The 15,461-nt window shown below is 33.1% G+C and overlaps 2 protein-coding genes across 7 annotated transcripts in view; one reads left to right on the top strand and one right to left on the bottom strand.

The window, feature by feature from the left end:
• Positions 1–860: 860 nt before the first annotated feature.
• Positions 861–15,461, bottom strand: part of LOC148611037 (kelch-like protein 36) — a 21,592-nt gene continuing 6,991 nt past the window's right edge. For 4 of the 5 annotated variants that reach the window (XM_088591094.1, XM_088591093.1, XM_088591095.1 and 1 more), the window contains exons 5-8: positions 6,240–6,355; positions 5,358–5,558; positions 2,928–3,044; positions 861–1,228 (exon numbers count right to left, since the gene is read on the bottom strand). In XM_088591094.1, the coding sequence (XP_088447220.1) occupies positions 1,134–1,228; positions 2,928–3,044; positions 5,358–5,558; positions 6,240–6,355 (529 nt within the window). In that variant the 3' untranslated portion in view covers positions 861–1,133. Of the gene's footprint in view, positions 1,260–2,927; positions 3,045–5,357; positions 5,559–6,239; positions 6,356–15,461 lie in introns of all 5 variants that reach the window. The other variant, XM_088591097.1, reaches the window with a different exon arrangement.
• The window catches only part of LOC148611036 (uncharacterized), a 25,920-nt gene continuing 25,057 nt past the window's right edge, over positions 14,599–15,461 (top strand). For both annotated transcript variants that reach the window (XM_088591092.1, XM_088591090.1), the window contains exon 1: positions 14,599–14,983. The gene's annotated coding sequence lies outside the window, so the exon portion shown is untranslated. The remainder of the gene's footprint in view (positions 14,984–15,461) is intronic.

The following is a 15,461-nucleotide window of genomic DNA, read 5'->3' as shown; positions in this document are numbered from 1 at the left end:
TCAGCCACTATAAGGAATTTAGTGATGGTAATTATCAGCCTGTACATTCGCCGACCAAAAGTGGTAAAAGGGGGGATGTTAGTGGTGAGAAATTTCAATTGAAGCAAAACTGTAGACAGCCCAAGATTAGTGTACACAGTTTTCAAGCAGGCAAGTGCAAAATATGATATAAACAGGGTTTTATTTGTAAAAAAAAACCATCTATCTCCACAATTATTTGTGCTGGAGGAATTCATTGTACTTGGTCAGTTCATGCATCTTGGGTGGTAAGCAACATCCATACAAAAATTATGTCGCATTGACACACATCTTTACGAACTACTCTGTTTAAAGTCTTGGTGAAAATCACTGCGACTTCAAGTATTGGAAGGATGAAAATTTGTTAGTGCATTGATGTATGGTACTAAGCAACATCCCTACCAGATATAGATAATCTGGACTTACATTTTCTGCATAATTTACTTTGGCAAAGGTTCATATCTTAACAACTACAAGTATTAAGGCATGATATTTGATCTATTAGGACAACAACATCCATATTCTATATTTCCACTTATGATATTAATCAAAGAACTGCAAGAGGGTCATAATGAAAAGACCCTGAGATACTATTAAAATACGCCAGAATTTTAATAGTACTAATACTTCGAATTCTCCAACTTGCAAAATACATTCGAATTTAGGTCTCGAAAACTGTTTCTATTCACTTTACATTCTTTAAAATTTGACATTTCCCTCAAATATCCAAAATGAATGATCTCAGTTTTTTTAAAAAGCTAATCTTGTCAAACTATAATGTTTGGTGTCATTTTTTTTTGTGCCAATGAAAAAGCGCTATGATAATGGAAAAAAAACTAGAATCAAGAAGACATCTTTATTGTGACTTGAATTTAGTTTATTAAATATTATATATACACTATTAACGACGTATTCTGATAGACTCAAAGTATCTAACAACTTAGATGATAATATATTAGTCAACAAAACAAAATTGAGTGTTTCTAGTTCCAGATAAATACCATTCTTGAAAGACAACGTTAAGGCAAAAGGACTTCCGAATAATTTAAAATGGCGGTGATCGCATTGTATATGTCACGTGAACACATTCCCTGAACAGTTTTGAGTACCATCAGCTACCACAACACCCATCGTAACCGCTCGTTAAAGTTTTCTTCTTCCAATTTATTAGGGACTTCTAATATTGCACATGTTACATTAGAGACATCACCTTAAAATATATATCGCATTGATGACATTATCTGAAATAATACATTTAACTTTATAGGTATCATATTCAAAATATATATTTGTATAGCATTAGTGACATCATCAAGATATAGTTATCACGAATTCATAAAAGACAACACAAATTAGGTTAATAACAAATCGCAAGGTCATTTCAACCAAACATCATATTTCTAAAATAATTAAAAAGCCAAAAGCCTCCTAGTAATTAAACAAATGAATGAAAAAAACATGACTTTTGGGGGAAAAGTGTAGAATTGATTACATAGAATCGTATATGTTATTGATATTTCTTATAAAAATATTAGGAAAATTTCGCTTTACTAAAAATTAGTTTAACAAAAACAGTGAAAAACAGACAATCCATTTCAATCTTGAAAAAAAAAACAAAAACAAGTAAATTGAACTTTGTTTATGTTAACAAGCTCACTGCAAGACTAAATCAAACGATACATGTATGAAGACAACTACAAACATCCAACACCCGAAATCGGGAGGCTTAATACAAATAATACAACACCAAAATTGTTAAAACAAATATTTTTATAATAAATAAATAAATAAATAAAAAAAAACACAAAAAAACACAAATCACCCAATAAATATGAGTCAAAACTTACCGTGTTCTACAATAATGTAAGACAGGCAAATTATTCATTATTTGGGAAAAAAACAGAAAAAACAAAAACAAAAAACAAAAAACAAAAAAAAAAAACAAAACAAAACAAAACAAAACAAAAAGAGAATTCTTTATCATGAAAAATAAAGGTATTATATATACTATTTTATAAGGTCAACACGATGTGAAGAACAAATGCATTGTTAATTTTTTTTCAAAACTTTTAAAAAATCATTGATTATACGGTGAACTATATATACTTCTAGGCACAAGAGTTAAATAAGGACAATGAATGAAGGGGTATTAAAATGAAAAACTCAACACAGATCAGAGATATCCCACAGGTCAAAATCAGTAGTTATATCACACAGGTCAAAACCAGTAGTTCTATCACACAGGTCAAAATCAGTAGTTCTATCACACAGGTCAAAATCAGTAGTTATGGTAACAAAAGTTTTCATTATGCTGCAGCTACTTTATGGAACAGTCTTCCGAACCATTTCAGGACAGACATTTTTTTTTTTCAATTGAGGAGCTTAGTTCGGTTCTGGAATGGCTTGGAAGGTGTCGCTGTTCTCTGTTCTGAATGCATATAGCTTCTTTCCCATTATATGTCTATTTTTATTCATTTATTTTTGTTGTTGTTGTTGTTGTTTTTTTTTTTGTTTTTTTTTGGCTGCTCACTAGTGCTACAATGTAGTTGTTCATGAGTTTTGATATTTTTACTCAGTCTTATCATGCCTATGTCTTTTATGTGTGTACACAAAAATATGTTTTGTATTGTCCAGGTATGTCTTGTTAAATGGGCTAGTTACTGTGCTATTTGTTTTATTGCCAGTCCATGTTTTTCTTTATGTTTTGTGTAGTTCATGTTTGTGCGTCTTTGTATTTTGCTGTTCTTTGTTTTTATGCGTTGCATGCCTACTTACATGTGCAATCTCTATGCTTTGCAGGTCTTGTGAATTTGATATATATATGTTCGTTCGGTTAAAAGTACAGACTTATGTTGTCTGTTATTATTTGTACCGAATCTAAATAAAGTTTTCGTAATCGTAAAAAATACCTTTCCGGAACCGGAAGTCCTCTTGCCATTGTCCTCGAGATATACTGAAGTACTCAACATTTCTAATGGCTTGTCCGGTTTCCATCATAGACCCACCAAACACGTAGATTCTGTCACCTGCAAAAAGAAAGGTACTAGTCTCTTTAATGAACACAAAATGAAGCTAGATTTTTTTTGGATGTTCCAACTGAAGATCTTAACAGTTTGATGACTTATACAATTTGTTTGTTTGTTTATTGGGGTTTAACGTCCGAGCAGCAATATTTCAGCTATATTCAGACGATGAACATGATATTGATGATAAAATGAACATGAAATGATGATGAAATGAAAAAGGGACGGAACACAAGGACAATAAATCACAGGCTTCTAACATAATACACATGGCATGTCGGAAAGAAGATACTAAAATCGTACCTATTTGATAGCAAGTCACGCCATGGAGTAATTCATGGATTTAAAAACTTCGATTCTAGTTTTTTCTTCTTTACCTAATTTCCGAATTTGGCAACAGATTGGACAAAAACGAGTCTCATGTTAAACAAAGACGACGAACGTCCTAAGGATACTGAGTTACCGGTGCCGCATGTAATTGTTTAGATGACGAACGTCCTAAGGATACTGAGTTACCGGTGCCGCATGTATTTGTTTAGATGAATAACTTGTAAATTACATAATTGTTGCTCTAAGTGTGAAAATTTAAATCTTTGATAATTCGAGTATTACCATAATCGTATTTTTGTAAACCCAGTAAGAGACAAATGCAAAGATTTTATTTCGTGACATTAAGTTCGAATTTGACGAGATTGCACTAGCCGTGGAACAAATATTATATTTTGATCTATAAATGAGACCATTACTATACAGCTTAATACATTGTTTTGATCTGTCCAGAATTGCCATTACACATGACAATTATTTGTTCCTTAGGGGCAATTCATCAACAAAAAGTACAGTTCACTGCTTTTAATTTCTTACAAATTAACAATCTCGTGGGAATATCTATCTTAACAGTTTTAACAAACAATAAATGCATTAACGATATTATATTAGAATTAAATTAAATTCGATAACCTACACTACACTGGAAGGTTGGATATAATCTATACAATGGGGTCGCCTCTATAGAGAATTTTACAGTAACCTTAATCCATCTCATGAGTTCCTTGTCAGACCAAACAGACTTTCTTCTTGTGCATCCAGTTAATAGAGGACGAAGTCCTCATAACCGGAAGCACTGCATAAGAGCCTGATTTCAGTCTGACAGGAAGTTACGTTCTTCGGAACTTTTCACAAAAAGTTACACAGTTTCGTATCTTTTTCACTAATGCGTTTATTATATGGTCTTTAATAACTATTTAAATTCAGATACGACTTTCCGATATGTCATAAGAGTAACCAGAAAGGCCAAAGTATGAACACAAAGATATACCGGTCTCACTAATTAGCGACTGAAGTATCAAGAAGCGTCAAGAAGGGTGTAGCCCAAAATGTTTCCCAGAATGTCTAAAGGTAAGAGTAATCAAGGGAACCAAGGTTATAGCGGTAATCAAAAGAATGTAATCCAGGGACAAAGACCAGACATGGAAAACAGACATACACAACAAAGAACATAAAGTAACCAAAATCATACATACAAAGTAACAAAAGTAAATGAGTAAATTTGACCTTATTAGACCTTTGATTCCAAGATTGCCTAATCAGAAATTGAGGATAATTCCCAAAATGTCTGAAGGTAAATTTTTAACATGAATTAATATATTTTTTTACCAAGAATATCAACCAATATGTTAACTGTATAGAATTTATTACTTTAATTTTGAAAGATAATGTTTTTATAACAATCTTGTCCCCATGTGTTTTATTCTTTTATTCAATTCAACATCAATATCCCCTTTGTCCATGTTGTCAGACATATTTAATTATTAAAAAAAACAAAAGGTGTCGATTCGGAAGACCAACTTAATCCTTTTAAAAAAACAAACAAATTCTAATGGTGTTTGGCTAAAATGAGAAAAATATAAATAAAAATTCATATTTTCAATAAATTTTACATTTTGTTTCTTTTATTACTAATTTTTCCTTTTTAGCCATTTTGGGAATAAAGCTATTTTTTCATTAGACATTCTGGGCACAATTTAATTAGCCATTCCGGGATTAGACATTTTGGAAACATTCCGTCAAGAAATGGTCGACAACAAGCGCCAAGATGTATATAAAAAGACAAGAGGGGAAAACAGCGACAAGACAATTTTTAGATATTATCTTTATATTTTATTTTGTCCTCTTATGTGTATTAACTTTATTTTTACGTGTCATCAGTAGCACCTTGCTTTTTCGAAAATTCGTACGGCCGTTACAATATGCGTCGACGGATTCTATAATCCTATTTTGAAACACCTGACATAGATGTCTAAATAAAAATGTCACCTATAACTATGGCAGCTGCGCTATGCCTGCCACACGCCATGCCTGGTAGGTGGTTTCCCCAAGGGGAGATCATTTCCCCCACTATATCTGATCCATTGGCTGTTCTGGACATCGCTGATACACTAGTAGTATATGAAAACATTCGTCGTTCAGTCATAAACCGATATTTTCCACTCTGTTTGTCCATTCTGCTTGATACCCCTATTAGTTATAAATATCAATAAATTTGTTTAGATGTAATCGACAGTTTGATTTGATGATGTCATGATATGAACTTGGAATGAAAATACTTGGTAACCTTTTTGCATCTATCCATCACGAATTCATCAATTAATCCAGGTCAAGCGGGTTTGAAATATAAACAAATGTTTAGTTTGTGTCCAGAAGGACCTTTTGTAGTTAAAACAAATTAAATATAAACATTTTTTTCAATCGGCGGGTGTATCTAGAAAAGCAGAGGACGCTTACCTTACCGGTGCACCTGGTCCATGCTCCCAGATTTCAGTGGAGTCCGAGTTGCTCATTTGCTTTTGTTACTTTGTATGAATGATTTTAGTTACTGTATGTTCTTTGTTGTGTATGTCTGTTTTCCATGTCGGGTCTTTGTCCCTGGATTACATTCTTTTGATTACCGCTGTGACCTTGGTTCCCTTGATTACTCTTTCATTAAATTATGTTTACTTACACGTATAATCTTCGATGATCGTTGTGATTGCTAAGGGGAATCACAATATTAATTTCATATTGATTGATACCTACAGAAACCTGCGGTTGAAGTATTTTCATTATAATCAAGATACTACAAATACTTCATCACCAATATCATAAATCGTTTCAAATTCACGATACTGTGATACTGATTTAGGATTTTAAACTACTGACCCCCGACAAAATATAGATGTCGTCCATGTGACAAGAGACTAAATCGGTCTAGACTTTGAGGCAGCCGTTGTGGGTAGTCTTTATCTAATTCCTTCCATTTGTTATTCTCATAAATCCTGTTTATAAAAGATGTTGATTTGTATTTATAAAAGATGATGACACAATTAGTGGTAAAGGCCATCAATATGACCCAGTTGTTACAAATGGTTATCTGAATAAAGTAGTGTTTACCGAGATTGTGTTAAACGGAAAAGTAGAAAGAGTAATCAAGGGAACCAAGATTTTAGGGGAAATCAACAGAATGAATCAAGGGACAAAGACCAGACAGAGAAAACAAACATACACAACAAAGAAGTAAATGAGCAACTCGGACTGCACTAAAAACTGGGAGCAAATACCAAGTACGCTGGTAGGGTAAGCGTCCTCTGTTTTTATAGAAACACCCATCCAGTTGCTCATAAAAATCAAGTCCGAGGTAAACGAAAGAGGAAAGGAAAACAATGACACGTGCAGATGGATACACCGTAAGGAACCACGAGTCCAAGGTGACGACCGTAAAACTTTTGTATTGATGACATCAATCTTGTAGCAACATAACCCTGTTCCAGATGCTTAATGGTATGACGTCTAGCGCGGTAAAACAAAATCTGCGTAGTGACAGCAACCTCTGGCATAATGTATGAATTGTGATATGAAAACTCCATACGCAGGTGTTAAAGGATGTTGCCACAGAAGGAAGGAAAACGACAATACGAAATGAAAAGTAATCGCGTTTGTCGTATTATAATTTGGTCAGTTTTTACCATCGATGTCTAGGTAAAGATATAAGGCTGATTTCAAAGTGTCTGTAGTATCCTTTATCACAAGTTCTTTGGGGGTAGATGCGTTGTATAAAATCCCCGAAGCTAGGAATATCAAACGATAATACGTCATCTTTAAAGCGGAAACTGAGATCAAAGGATCTAGCTAAACGATGTCCTTTCCTTTGCTTCAGATCAGGTATAAAGTCATCCTCATAAGAGCTAAGGAAAAGGTCAATAAGTAGAGGAGCACAAATTATGCCCATTGGAATGCCGACCGTTTGTTGAAAAACGCCTCCACCACACTGAAAAAATATGTTGTCGATCGATATAAAATTCCAGCATTTTGAACATCTTTTTGGCATACCTGGAAGTCGATTTGGAGTTAGACTAATTGTAGACTTAGTAGAAATATGGATGTTTAGACATCAAAAGTCTTTTTATGCATTATATACAGATATATATACGAGTAACAACGATGTATAATGTATTTTAGTCAGGATTTAAACTGAGTATTGGGAACAGAGTTTTCTTCCAGGATCCACATTGAATTAATACCACTACGGAAGTAACATGTGTCGTGAAAGTTTTGAAAGAGGTCTGGTGGTACATTTAGCAGATCTAGCTATGTACTTTTATTAGTATGAATTCTTGTGGACTTAAGGAACCCAGTACATAGGCAGTAGATCGCAATCATCGTCTTTGATAGAGAAACCAAAAGAGGATAGCAAAGATTTGTGGTTTTATACTAACTCCTGTTTGGAGAGTGTGATAGCAGTAAAGATCTTATTACTGTTTTTCTTTTCTACGTTCTACGTTTACTTCTGATAATAAACATTGAATGTAATGCGTTTTACAAACAAAAACAATGTTGTTTTAGGCTTTGTTTGCTAGTACAACAACATATTTGTCTTGTATAGTAGACAATGTTTTTTGCTACATCGAGGTCTTTGAAAACTGATGTAGCATTGACACTCATTGACCCGCTTAAAACTGTAATAAGTTACAAAATTAGAGACCTCACAGCCTTTACAAACTTTGATATCAATGTCTTCTTGTTCTCGTTTCTCGTTTTATCCATTTTCTTGCATAATCTTCCACGGCATAAGAATTTTAATGTTTTAATTCCTATTTAAGGAGCGTGGTTCACGGTACTTTGGACCGTACGGGAAGATTCGTTTTCTATGAATTTTAGATCTCCCGTAGTTTTTTTACCTGAAGGACCATATTTGAATGGAGAGTTTATGCTAGAACAGTCAGGTGGTTTAGGTCCTGCAATTGCCTTTTAGAATTGAACAGTTTGGATGCAGTTGGTGAAATATATGAATATGAAATAATCGTACTGGTTTGCCTTTAAAATACGGGGAAATGTTTTCTTGACGTTTTTGTGACGGTGGATTTTAACCAAATTAATTGCATCTATACCATTGTTGACAAACGGTAGTGACAGATATGATCGTTTTTCTTCATTTAGCCTTTACCACAATCTGGTTTAAAGAGAAACCAATATCCAAACTTATGGCCACATAATGAAGAGGTAGGTTCAGAAACAGGAGTGTCAAAACTTATTTTGTAAAAGGAGCATAGCAAAGTGAGGGGTACATAAAAGAGTTTGGTCCGAAAATGATAAAGTCCAAATGTTTTTTGCATGAAAGGAAGACCATCTATGGAGACATCATGCATCTTAAGTGATAATAAAACTATAAAAATCTGAGAACAAAGCTCACTAAATGATACCCCGTTTCCAACCACAGTAAGCGTATAGACAAAATATAAACAAAGTTGTCACGCAGAGAAATGATTAAGCTAATGCATGGAAATGACCCCACAATACTGCATAACCATATAAAGCAAAGGATAGAAAAACTTGATAAGGAAGTGTCATTTGATGAACTTATAAGACTGATTGTAGACTTAGTAAATATGTAGAAGTTAAATGTTAAGACGTCAAAAAATCTTTTTGGCATTATATACAGAAATATATCGTCAGCAGTCAATTTCCATCAGGACCAATTAATTACATGATAATGTTTTATAGTGAAATTTAATTAAAGCTTCAATCAAAAAGATGAAAAAGAAATTATTGTTCTGCAAATATAACATCAGACATAGACGGGCATAACATTTTATAATGGAATGATGCCAAAGTACAATGTTTACAAAACTATTTACAAAAGAATATATTATTACTTTATTATGATAATAAAATACAGGACAAATAATCATGAAAGCTGTAAGAATTTTTTACAATAATTATAGATGAAACATTTATAATATAATGGACATTTTATTGCCCTAAAGTTTTTCCATGTTTGTTACCGAATTAAGATTTTCTAAGCTCGGGTATAGAAACTTGATAAGGAAATGTCATTTGATGAACTAATAAGACACTGATTGTTGATAGGGAATGAAAGGTAAAAATAAAATAAACCGAACTGATAATATCTAGACAGTAGCTATAAAGAATATTCTAAAAGGAATTCAGGAAGTTCGTATAATAAATGGCATGCAGCCTGTCAAATGACCATTCTTTAAGTCAAAAAGTCGTCCGGTGGGATTTTTCTAAATAAAATTTGTCGTCAAATTCGAGGTACAGGTCTGAAAATGACGCGGAGGAAGCAGTGTCAGTAGTCTCTTTAATTTCTAGTTCTTGTGGATATATAAACGGAAGGAATTTAAACTGGCATGATGCATGAATTCAATATTTTGATAGGATATTCATCAAATTGATTGAATCCAAATAAAAAATGGTGTTGTATTTTATTGCTAAGCATTAAATTCTATTTTAGCCAATACCATACGAGATTAAAGATCGTACTGAATTTTAATGAAGGAATACTACCAAGTTTACGACATAGCAAATCGAAGAATTCTACATCTGATATTACAATCAATTCCCTAATCAATACGAATTTTATGAATGTGAATGAGAAGTTTTCGACTTTCTCCATATTTATGTCTTTTAAATGAAAATTAGTCTGTACTAAAAATGTAATGAATCCGACATAATGAGTATTGTACGATGGAATATACTTGGATACCACTGATATTTTCATCTGTTACTAACACAAGATGATTTAAGACAAGAAGTTTGACATGGCGAGGTTAACTTAACCTGACAAACATGAAGTCAGGGGTCATGTAGTTATGATAACATGATGGTAGAAGAACTATAACAAGCCAGCCGACATTGTTCTGAACATTGAGTCATAGTGATGTGTGTCTAATAAGGTGACTGATCACTGTTCAATATTGTCATGAATATGTGCACTACGTATTTCAGATTTCCTTGAGGTCTCGCATCAGCGAAACAATAGCTTCGTCGTTCCCTGATATTGGGGTACCAATCTCTTATTATCTATAACTCCTTCTACACCACGGATTGGAATTCAATGAAACTTTCTCATAATCTTTATCATCTATTTTCATTGTGCACTAACTGTTTTAGATCTTGGTCCAAATCAATTTGTGGTCAAAAGTTTTCGAAAAGGGAGCTGGAGGGGTTAACAACTAGTAAGTGAGCTCAAAGTTGTTATGGCGCCAATTATTTATTTTTAGAGGTATCATCTGTGCCACCACACACATTTATCTGATTGTTTTAATTGCAACAGTCTACATGCACAGGTATTTCAGTTGTTATACATATACCATTACATTTATGTACCTTAGGTGTGTGAGTAGCGATCGTGAGGCATTAAATCTGGAAAATGGATGTTACGATAAAGCAATTGGAGTCTAATAGAGAAAAACCAGATAAAGCCATCAAGGAACAAAAGTACAGACATGCTGTAGTGAAGAAAAGTGGTGAGATTAGATGGGGATTTGCGTCAAAAACTGCCCTGCTACAGTGTAACATACAGACGAATAATGTGTCACAGGTCTTAGTGGTTCTTTGGAATATTCACATGAGACTAACGCCTAAAGTTATCATGTCAAAATTTAAGAGAAGCATGTAAGAAGAAGGCAACAGAAATGGTGAAAGGCCTAAGATCATCTGTTCCGAGTTGTTTGAAATGGACGAAGACAAACTTGGAAGGGCTGATTTGAAGTATGTACCACAGTCTATGTAAAGATTATTTGATTGTTGGTGTTTAAGCAGCAATGTTTCAGCTATATTCGGCGATGAGCATGATATTGATGATAAAATGAAAATGAGATGATGATGAAAATGAAAAATGGGATGCGACACCAGGAAATTAGGGTCGACGAGTTTCGATCGGCACTGGAAACTGGGAAAGGTGGGTAGGGTTGGGCAATTTAGCCTTCTGTGGCGAAGCCGAGACTACTTTCCCTGTCGAATATCACAGCAGGGTTCTTTAACATGCAAGGAACATGGCATTTTCCCACAAGAAGCACCACTACAATGTATGGTTTGCCGTCAGGTTTTCCAAATTATGGCCTGAAGATCCAAGCATGTATCATGCCAGGGTTACCCCATTTCACCTCCTGGAACACACAACCGAGTTGCTCCGTGGGCAGAGTGACCTAGCTCCCGACCAGAGTTCCTAACACTATTAGTGGCCTTTTACGACAAGCTTAGTGCTGCTGCTGGCCTATTCTTTTGACACCTAGACCCGCATCTCTGTATAGAGAAAGAAGCAATGTTTAACGTGCTTAGCCGAGAATACAAACAGTGTTTCTGAAATTAAATAGACCACAGCTGATTTCAAACAAGGATCAGTACTAAAACTTTGATAGAGGGGATTGTAATAAGGAAAGAAGGCATAATATTTTTTTTTACAATTTCACATTTCATTACATTACATTTAAGAAGCACAATCGACTAAAATAATTATTTGCGCAAATGGGTTGATATTTTTTAAAGCAGGTAGCACAAACGATACACTGCCCAAATAAGTTGTGGCGTAAAATGCTGTAAAAAAACGGCGCAGACGGATATTTCCCTTTTTTTCTAGTTCGTTTACTGAGTCTTCAAATCAAAAAGTTCGATTTCCCTATTACTATTATAAATTTGATGGACTGCAACCTGTGATTTAACAAAACTAATAATCATTTTTAAAATTAAGTTCAGTTTAATTCTTCATTTAACTTAAATAAAAGACAAAGCTTAAATGAGAGCCGCATATCGGTATAAACAAATCTAATGCAGTAAAATCCTTACTTTTAAACCTTTCAATATTTCTTAATATTGCATTAAAATGTTACTTTTATACTTAATGTTACTAAACAACGCAGCATATTTCGAAATATACAGGATTGTCATTGTGATTTTTTAAAATGTTTTTAAAGGCAAGGGGTTCTGGATTTCATTTGTTCATTATTTAGTTTGTCACGACTTATAAATTATTGATAATTATAGGTACCGGTTTCCTTGCTATTTCATTAATTGTTTTTATCAAAATTAATATCTGTGGTTACAAAAATACATTTGTATTGTTAAGTCATGATTGGAATTTCTATTGTTTATCTTTAAAATTGGAACAACTCCGGAATTAAAAAAATGATCCCATCAATCAAAGCCCTCTCGGAGTCCTTGTAATGTTGACATTGTTAGGCTGCGGTTTTGCATACATAGATCTACCCAGTGTCATTAAATTTAAAAAATATCCTAAAAATCCCCAGCATTGTATATGGTGAGCCTTTAAATATCAATCTACAATACATTAAGGTCTTCCTTTTTGTTTTTATTCTGAGAATGATTAAGGACCAATTTTTTTTTTGATAGTAAAAATTTTGTCTGTTCACAATATTAAATGACTATTGTTCGCGTTAGTAAAATATAACCACTCCTTGTACAGAAATCAGGGGCGGATCCAGGATTTTAGATTGGGGGAGGCGCACAGTTTAATTTTTTTAGGTTCATTTTTTAAAATTTAAATAAACCATAGGTCACATGATTAGCAATCACGTTGAATGATACTGTTTCATATACTTTGAATGTTAAAACGGATGGAATGCGACTTCATTAATTTTCATCGTCTCTTCAAATACTTTATTAAGTTGAGGACAACACATGCTTTACAAATTTAAGGGAGTCACACGCCCGCCACGCCCCCGCCTGAATCCGCCCCTGGAAATTTCAATATATGTGTACAACAGCATTTTAAGGTAAATGTCAGTATGTTTGCCATGAATATTCATTAATGGTCATAAACATTCTCAGTCAAATAATATAACAATATCTAAATTCATATATTTATTATTTAAGCAATAATTTGTAATATGTGTTGCAATCATTGTTAATTCAAATAGCATTTTTCATTACTTTTTGATTTACAGCGAGGAATATTATATAACTATAACTATAGGGAATAGAGGTGGCTTTCCCGGTATAAAACCTCGGAAATATCGGAAACAACTTTCCGGTTTTCACTTTGATAATGCCATTTGTGATATGGACTTTGGTCTCTTTACCAGAGTTTATCTGTTCAGTAACTTTTATTGTGCTTGATTAAATGCCACCACTTTATAAGTTAACTGACCACTGACAAAGATATTTATGTTTTTATTAGATAGAAACACCTATGAAATGATCAACGTTATACTTAACTGACCACTGACAAAAACATCTTTTTATTAGATTGAAACACCTATGAAATGACCACTACTTTATAGTTAACTGACCACTGACTATTTTGTCTATTAGATTGAAGCACTTATGAAATGACCGCCACTTTATACTTCACTGACCACTGACAAAGATATTCTATAAAATGATAGAAGTTTTTATAGTCGGTTTAAATATCCTTGTTAATTTCAGTTACCCTAAAATCTTTCTTTAAAAGTTTTGGAAAAAGGGACAATTTGAGCGAAGGCCATGAAAATGTAATGCCTTGAGTGCATCGTACCAAAATTTACAATTAAAATATTGACTTGGTCAATGAATTACTATTACATAAAAACAAATGTATACCATAATATATGAATGTAAATTGCTTTTGAAAACAATCAAGCTTTACAATGAAGTATCATACTATCTTTTAGACACAAAAACGTAGATGGCACTACACATTACTGGGGAAAACAAAAAGTGATGGTAATATACATTTATACATTTTGATTAGCTTTAGAGATTAGTAGTAATTTCAGAACGTATGAGGGAGATTTGAAAAAAATAGCTATATTTAATGATTTGCTATTATGATTGTCATGTCTCATCGAGCGACTATAAAGAAATCTCAAAGCATTTAACATAGAGGTAGTATCCCAGACAGGGGAATATGGTCATTGGAAACTCTGGGCATGAAACCAAAATAAACGATACTTTCAGTTAATTAATAATATAAAGTAGTATAATTCTCTGATCATGTAAGTACCTTAGAAAAATGACCAAAATGTAAATATGTAACAAGATCAGATGTTATTTTCCGTGTTATGTTATTTTCTCTTGTGTCTCTATTTATTTGGTCACTATTCAAAAACAGTTCGATCGTGGATAATGTTAAAGAACGTAAAGTTAATGGGTTGAGAAGAATGTAATCAATCTTACATCAACCAATTATAAATCGATGTCATTATAGAAATGTTTTTGTTTATGTTGTAGATTGGTTTTAATTTATTTGCTCTCAGTCGTGTTTTTGGATTTTATTGACACGCTGTCGATAGAACATTGGATCGTCAAATAGTCAAACGGGTAATAATGCGAAATAGACATTAACTATAAAGGTTGCATTTGCCTTTTAGCTTTGTACTTGATTTTATTGGAAATATATCAGAGTCTGAAAAATCGTTAACAATTGTCGCATTAAAAGACAGTTTTCACCTGCTTGCATCTATTGGTAAACGGATGAGTCTCTTACAAGACGCATGATGAAAAATAGTTTACAGTTCATCATAGTTGTTGTATGTATAAGTCATTAGTTCAGTGAATTGCTGGTTTCCATTGTTTACTGGAAGTCATCGTGTAATGTTATTTAATCGGAATATTTAGTTGTCAGTATTGTCTCTATACTGTACTCCAAGTGGATGAATTAGGCCAATAAGGTATGTATACTAATCTGTTTGATGACCATCAGGTTACTTTACAAGGATAAAAGGTCATATATACCGAAACCATCGAGTGAAACGTTAATGCATTTCCTTGATGGTACGAGGTAGTAACCGTTCTATTATTAATTTTTTTTCTATCGGTCTCTATTTATTCCTTTGCGTGTAATGTCGTATTCGACTTCGACATCCCATACTATTTATAAAAAATTTTGGACCATCGTGGTTTACCATAGCAGTCCCTACAGTTTTACGCCAAAACAAATTTCTATTAATATGATACTCCTTTTCAATTTCTTGTATACAATTTTTATTTGGGGCTTTTAATATTTCCGATAAAGTTACCACTTCAACAGCTAATACTTAAATGACATTTTTATTGTTAATGGAAGAAATGAAAGACATTTTTTTAATTCAATAATGTAGCTCTACGTTTCAAGCGATTACAGAAACATTTCAATATTATTTTATGAAT

Source organism: Perna viridis, chromosome 7, assembly GCF_037379345.1.
Source record: "Perna viridis isolate PV_CMFRI_1.1 ecotype Kerala chromosome 7, ASM3737934v1, whole genome shotgun sequence".
In the NCBI taxonomy this organism is placed as follows: Eukaryota; Metazoa; Mollusca; class Bivalvia; order Mytilida; family Mytilidae; genus Perna; species Perna viridis.
This window is presented reverse-complemented; position numbering and strand designations above follow the sequence as displayed.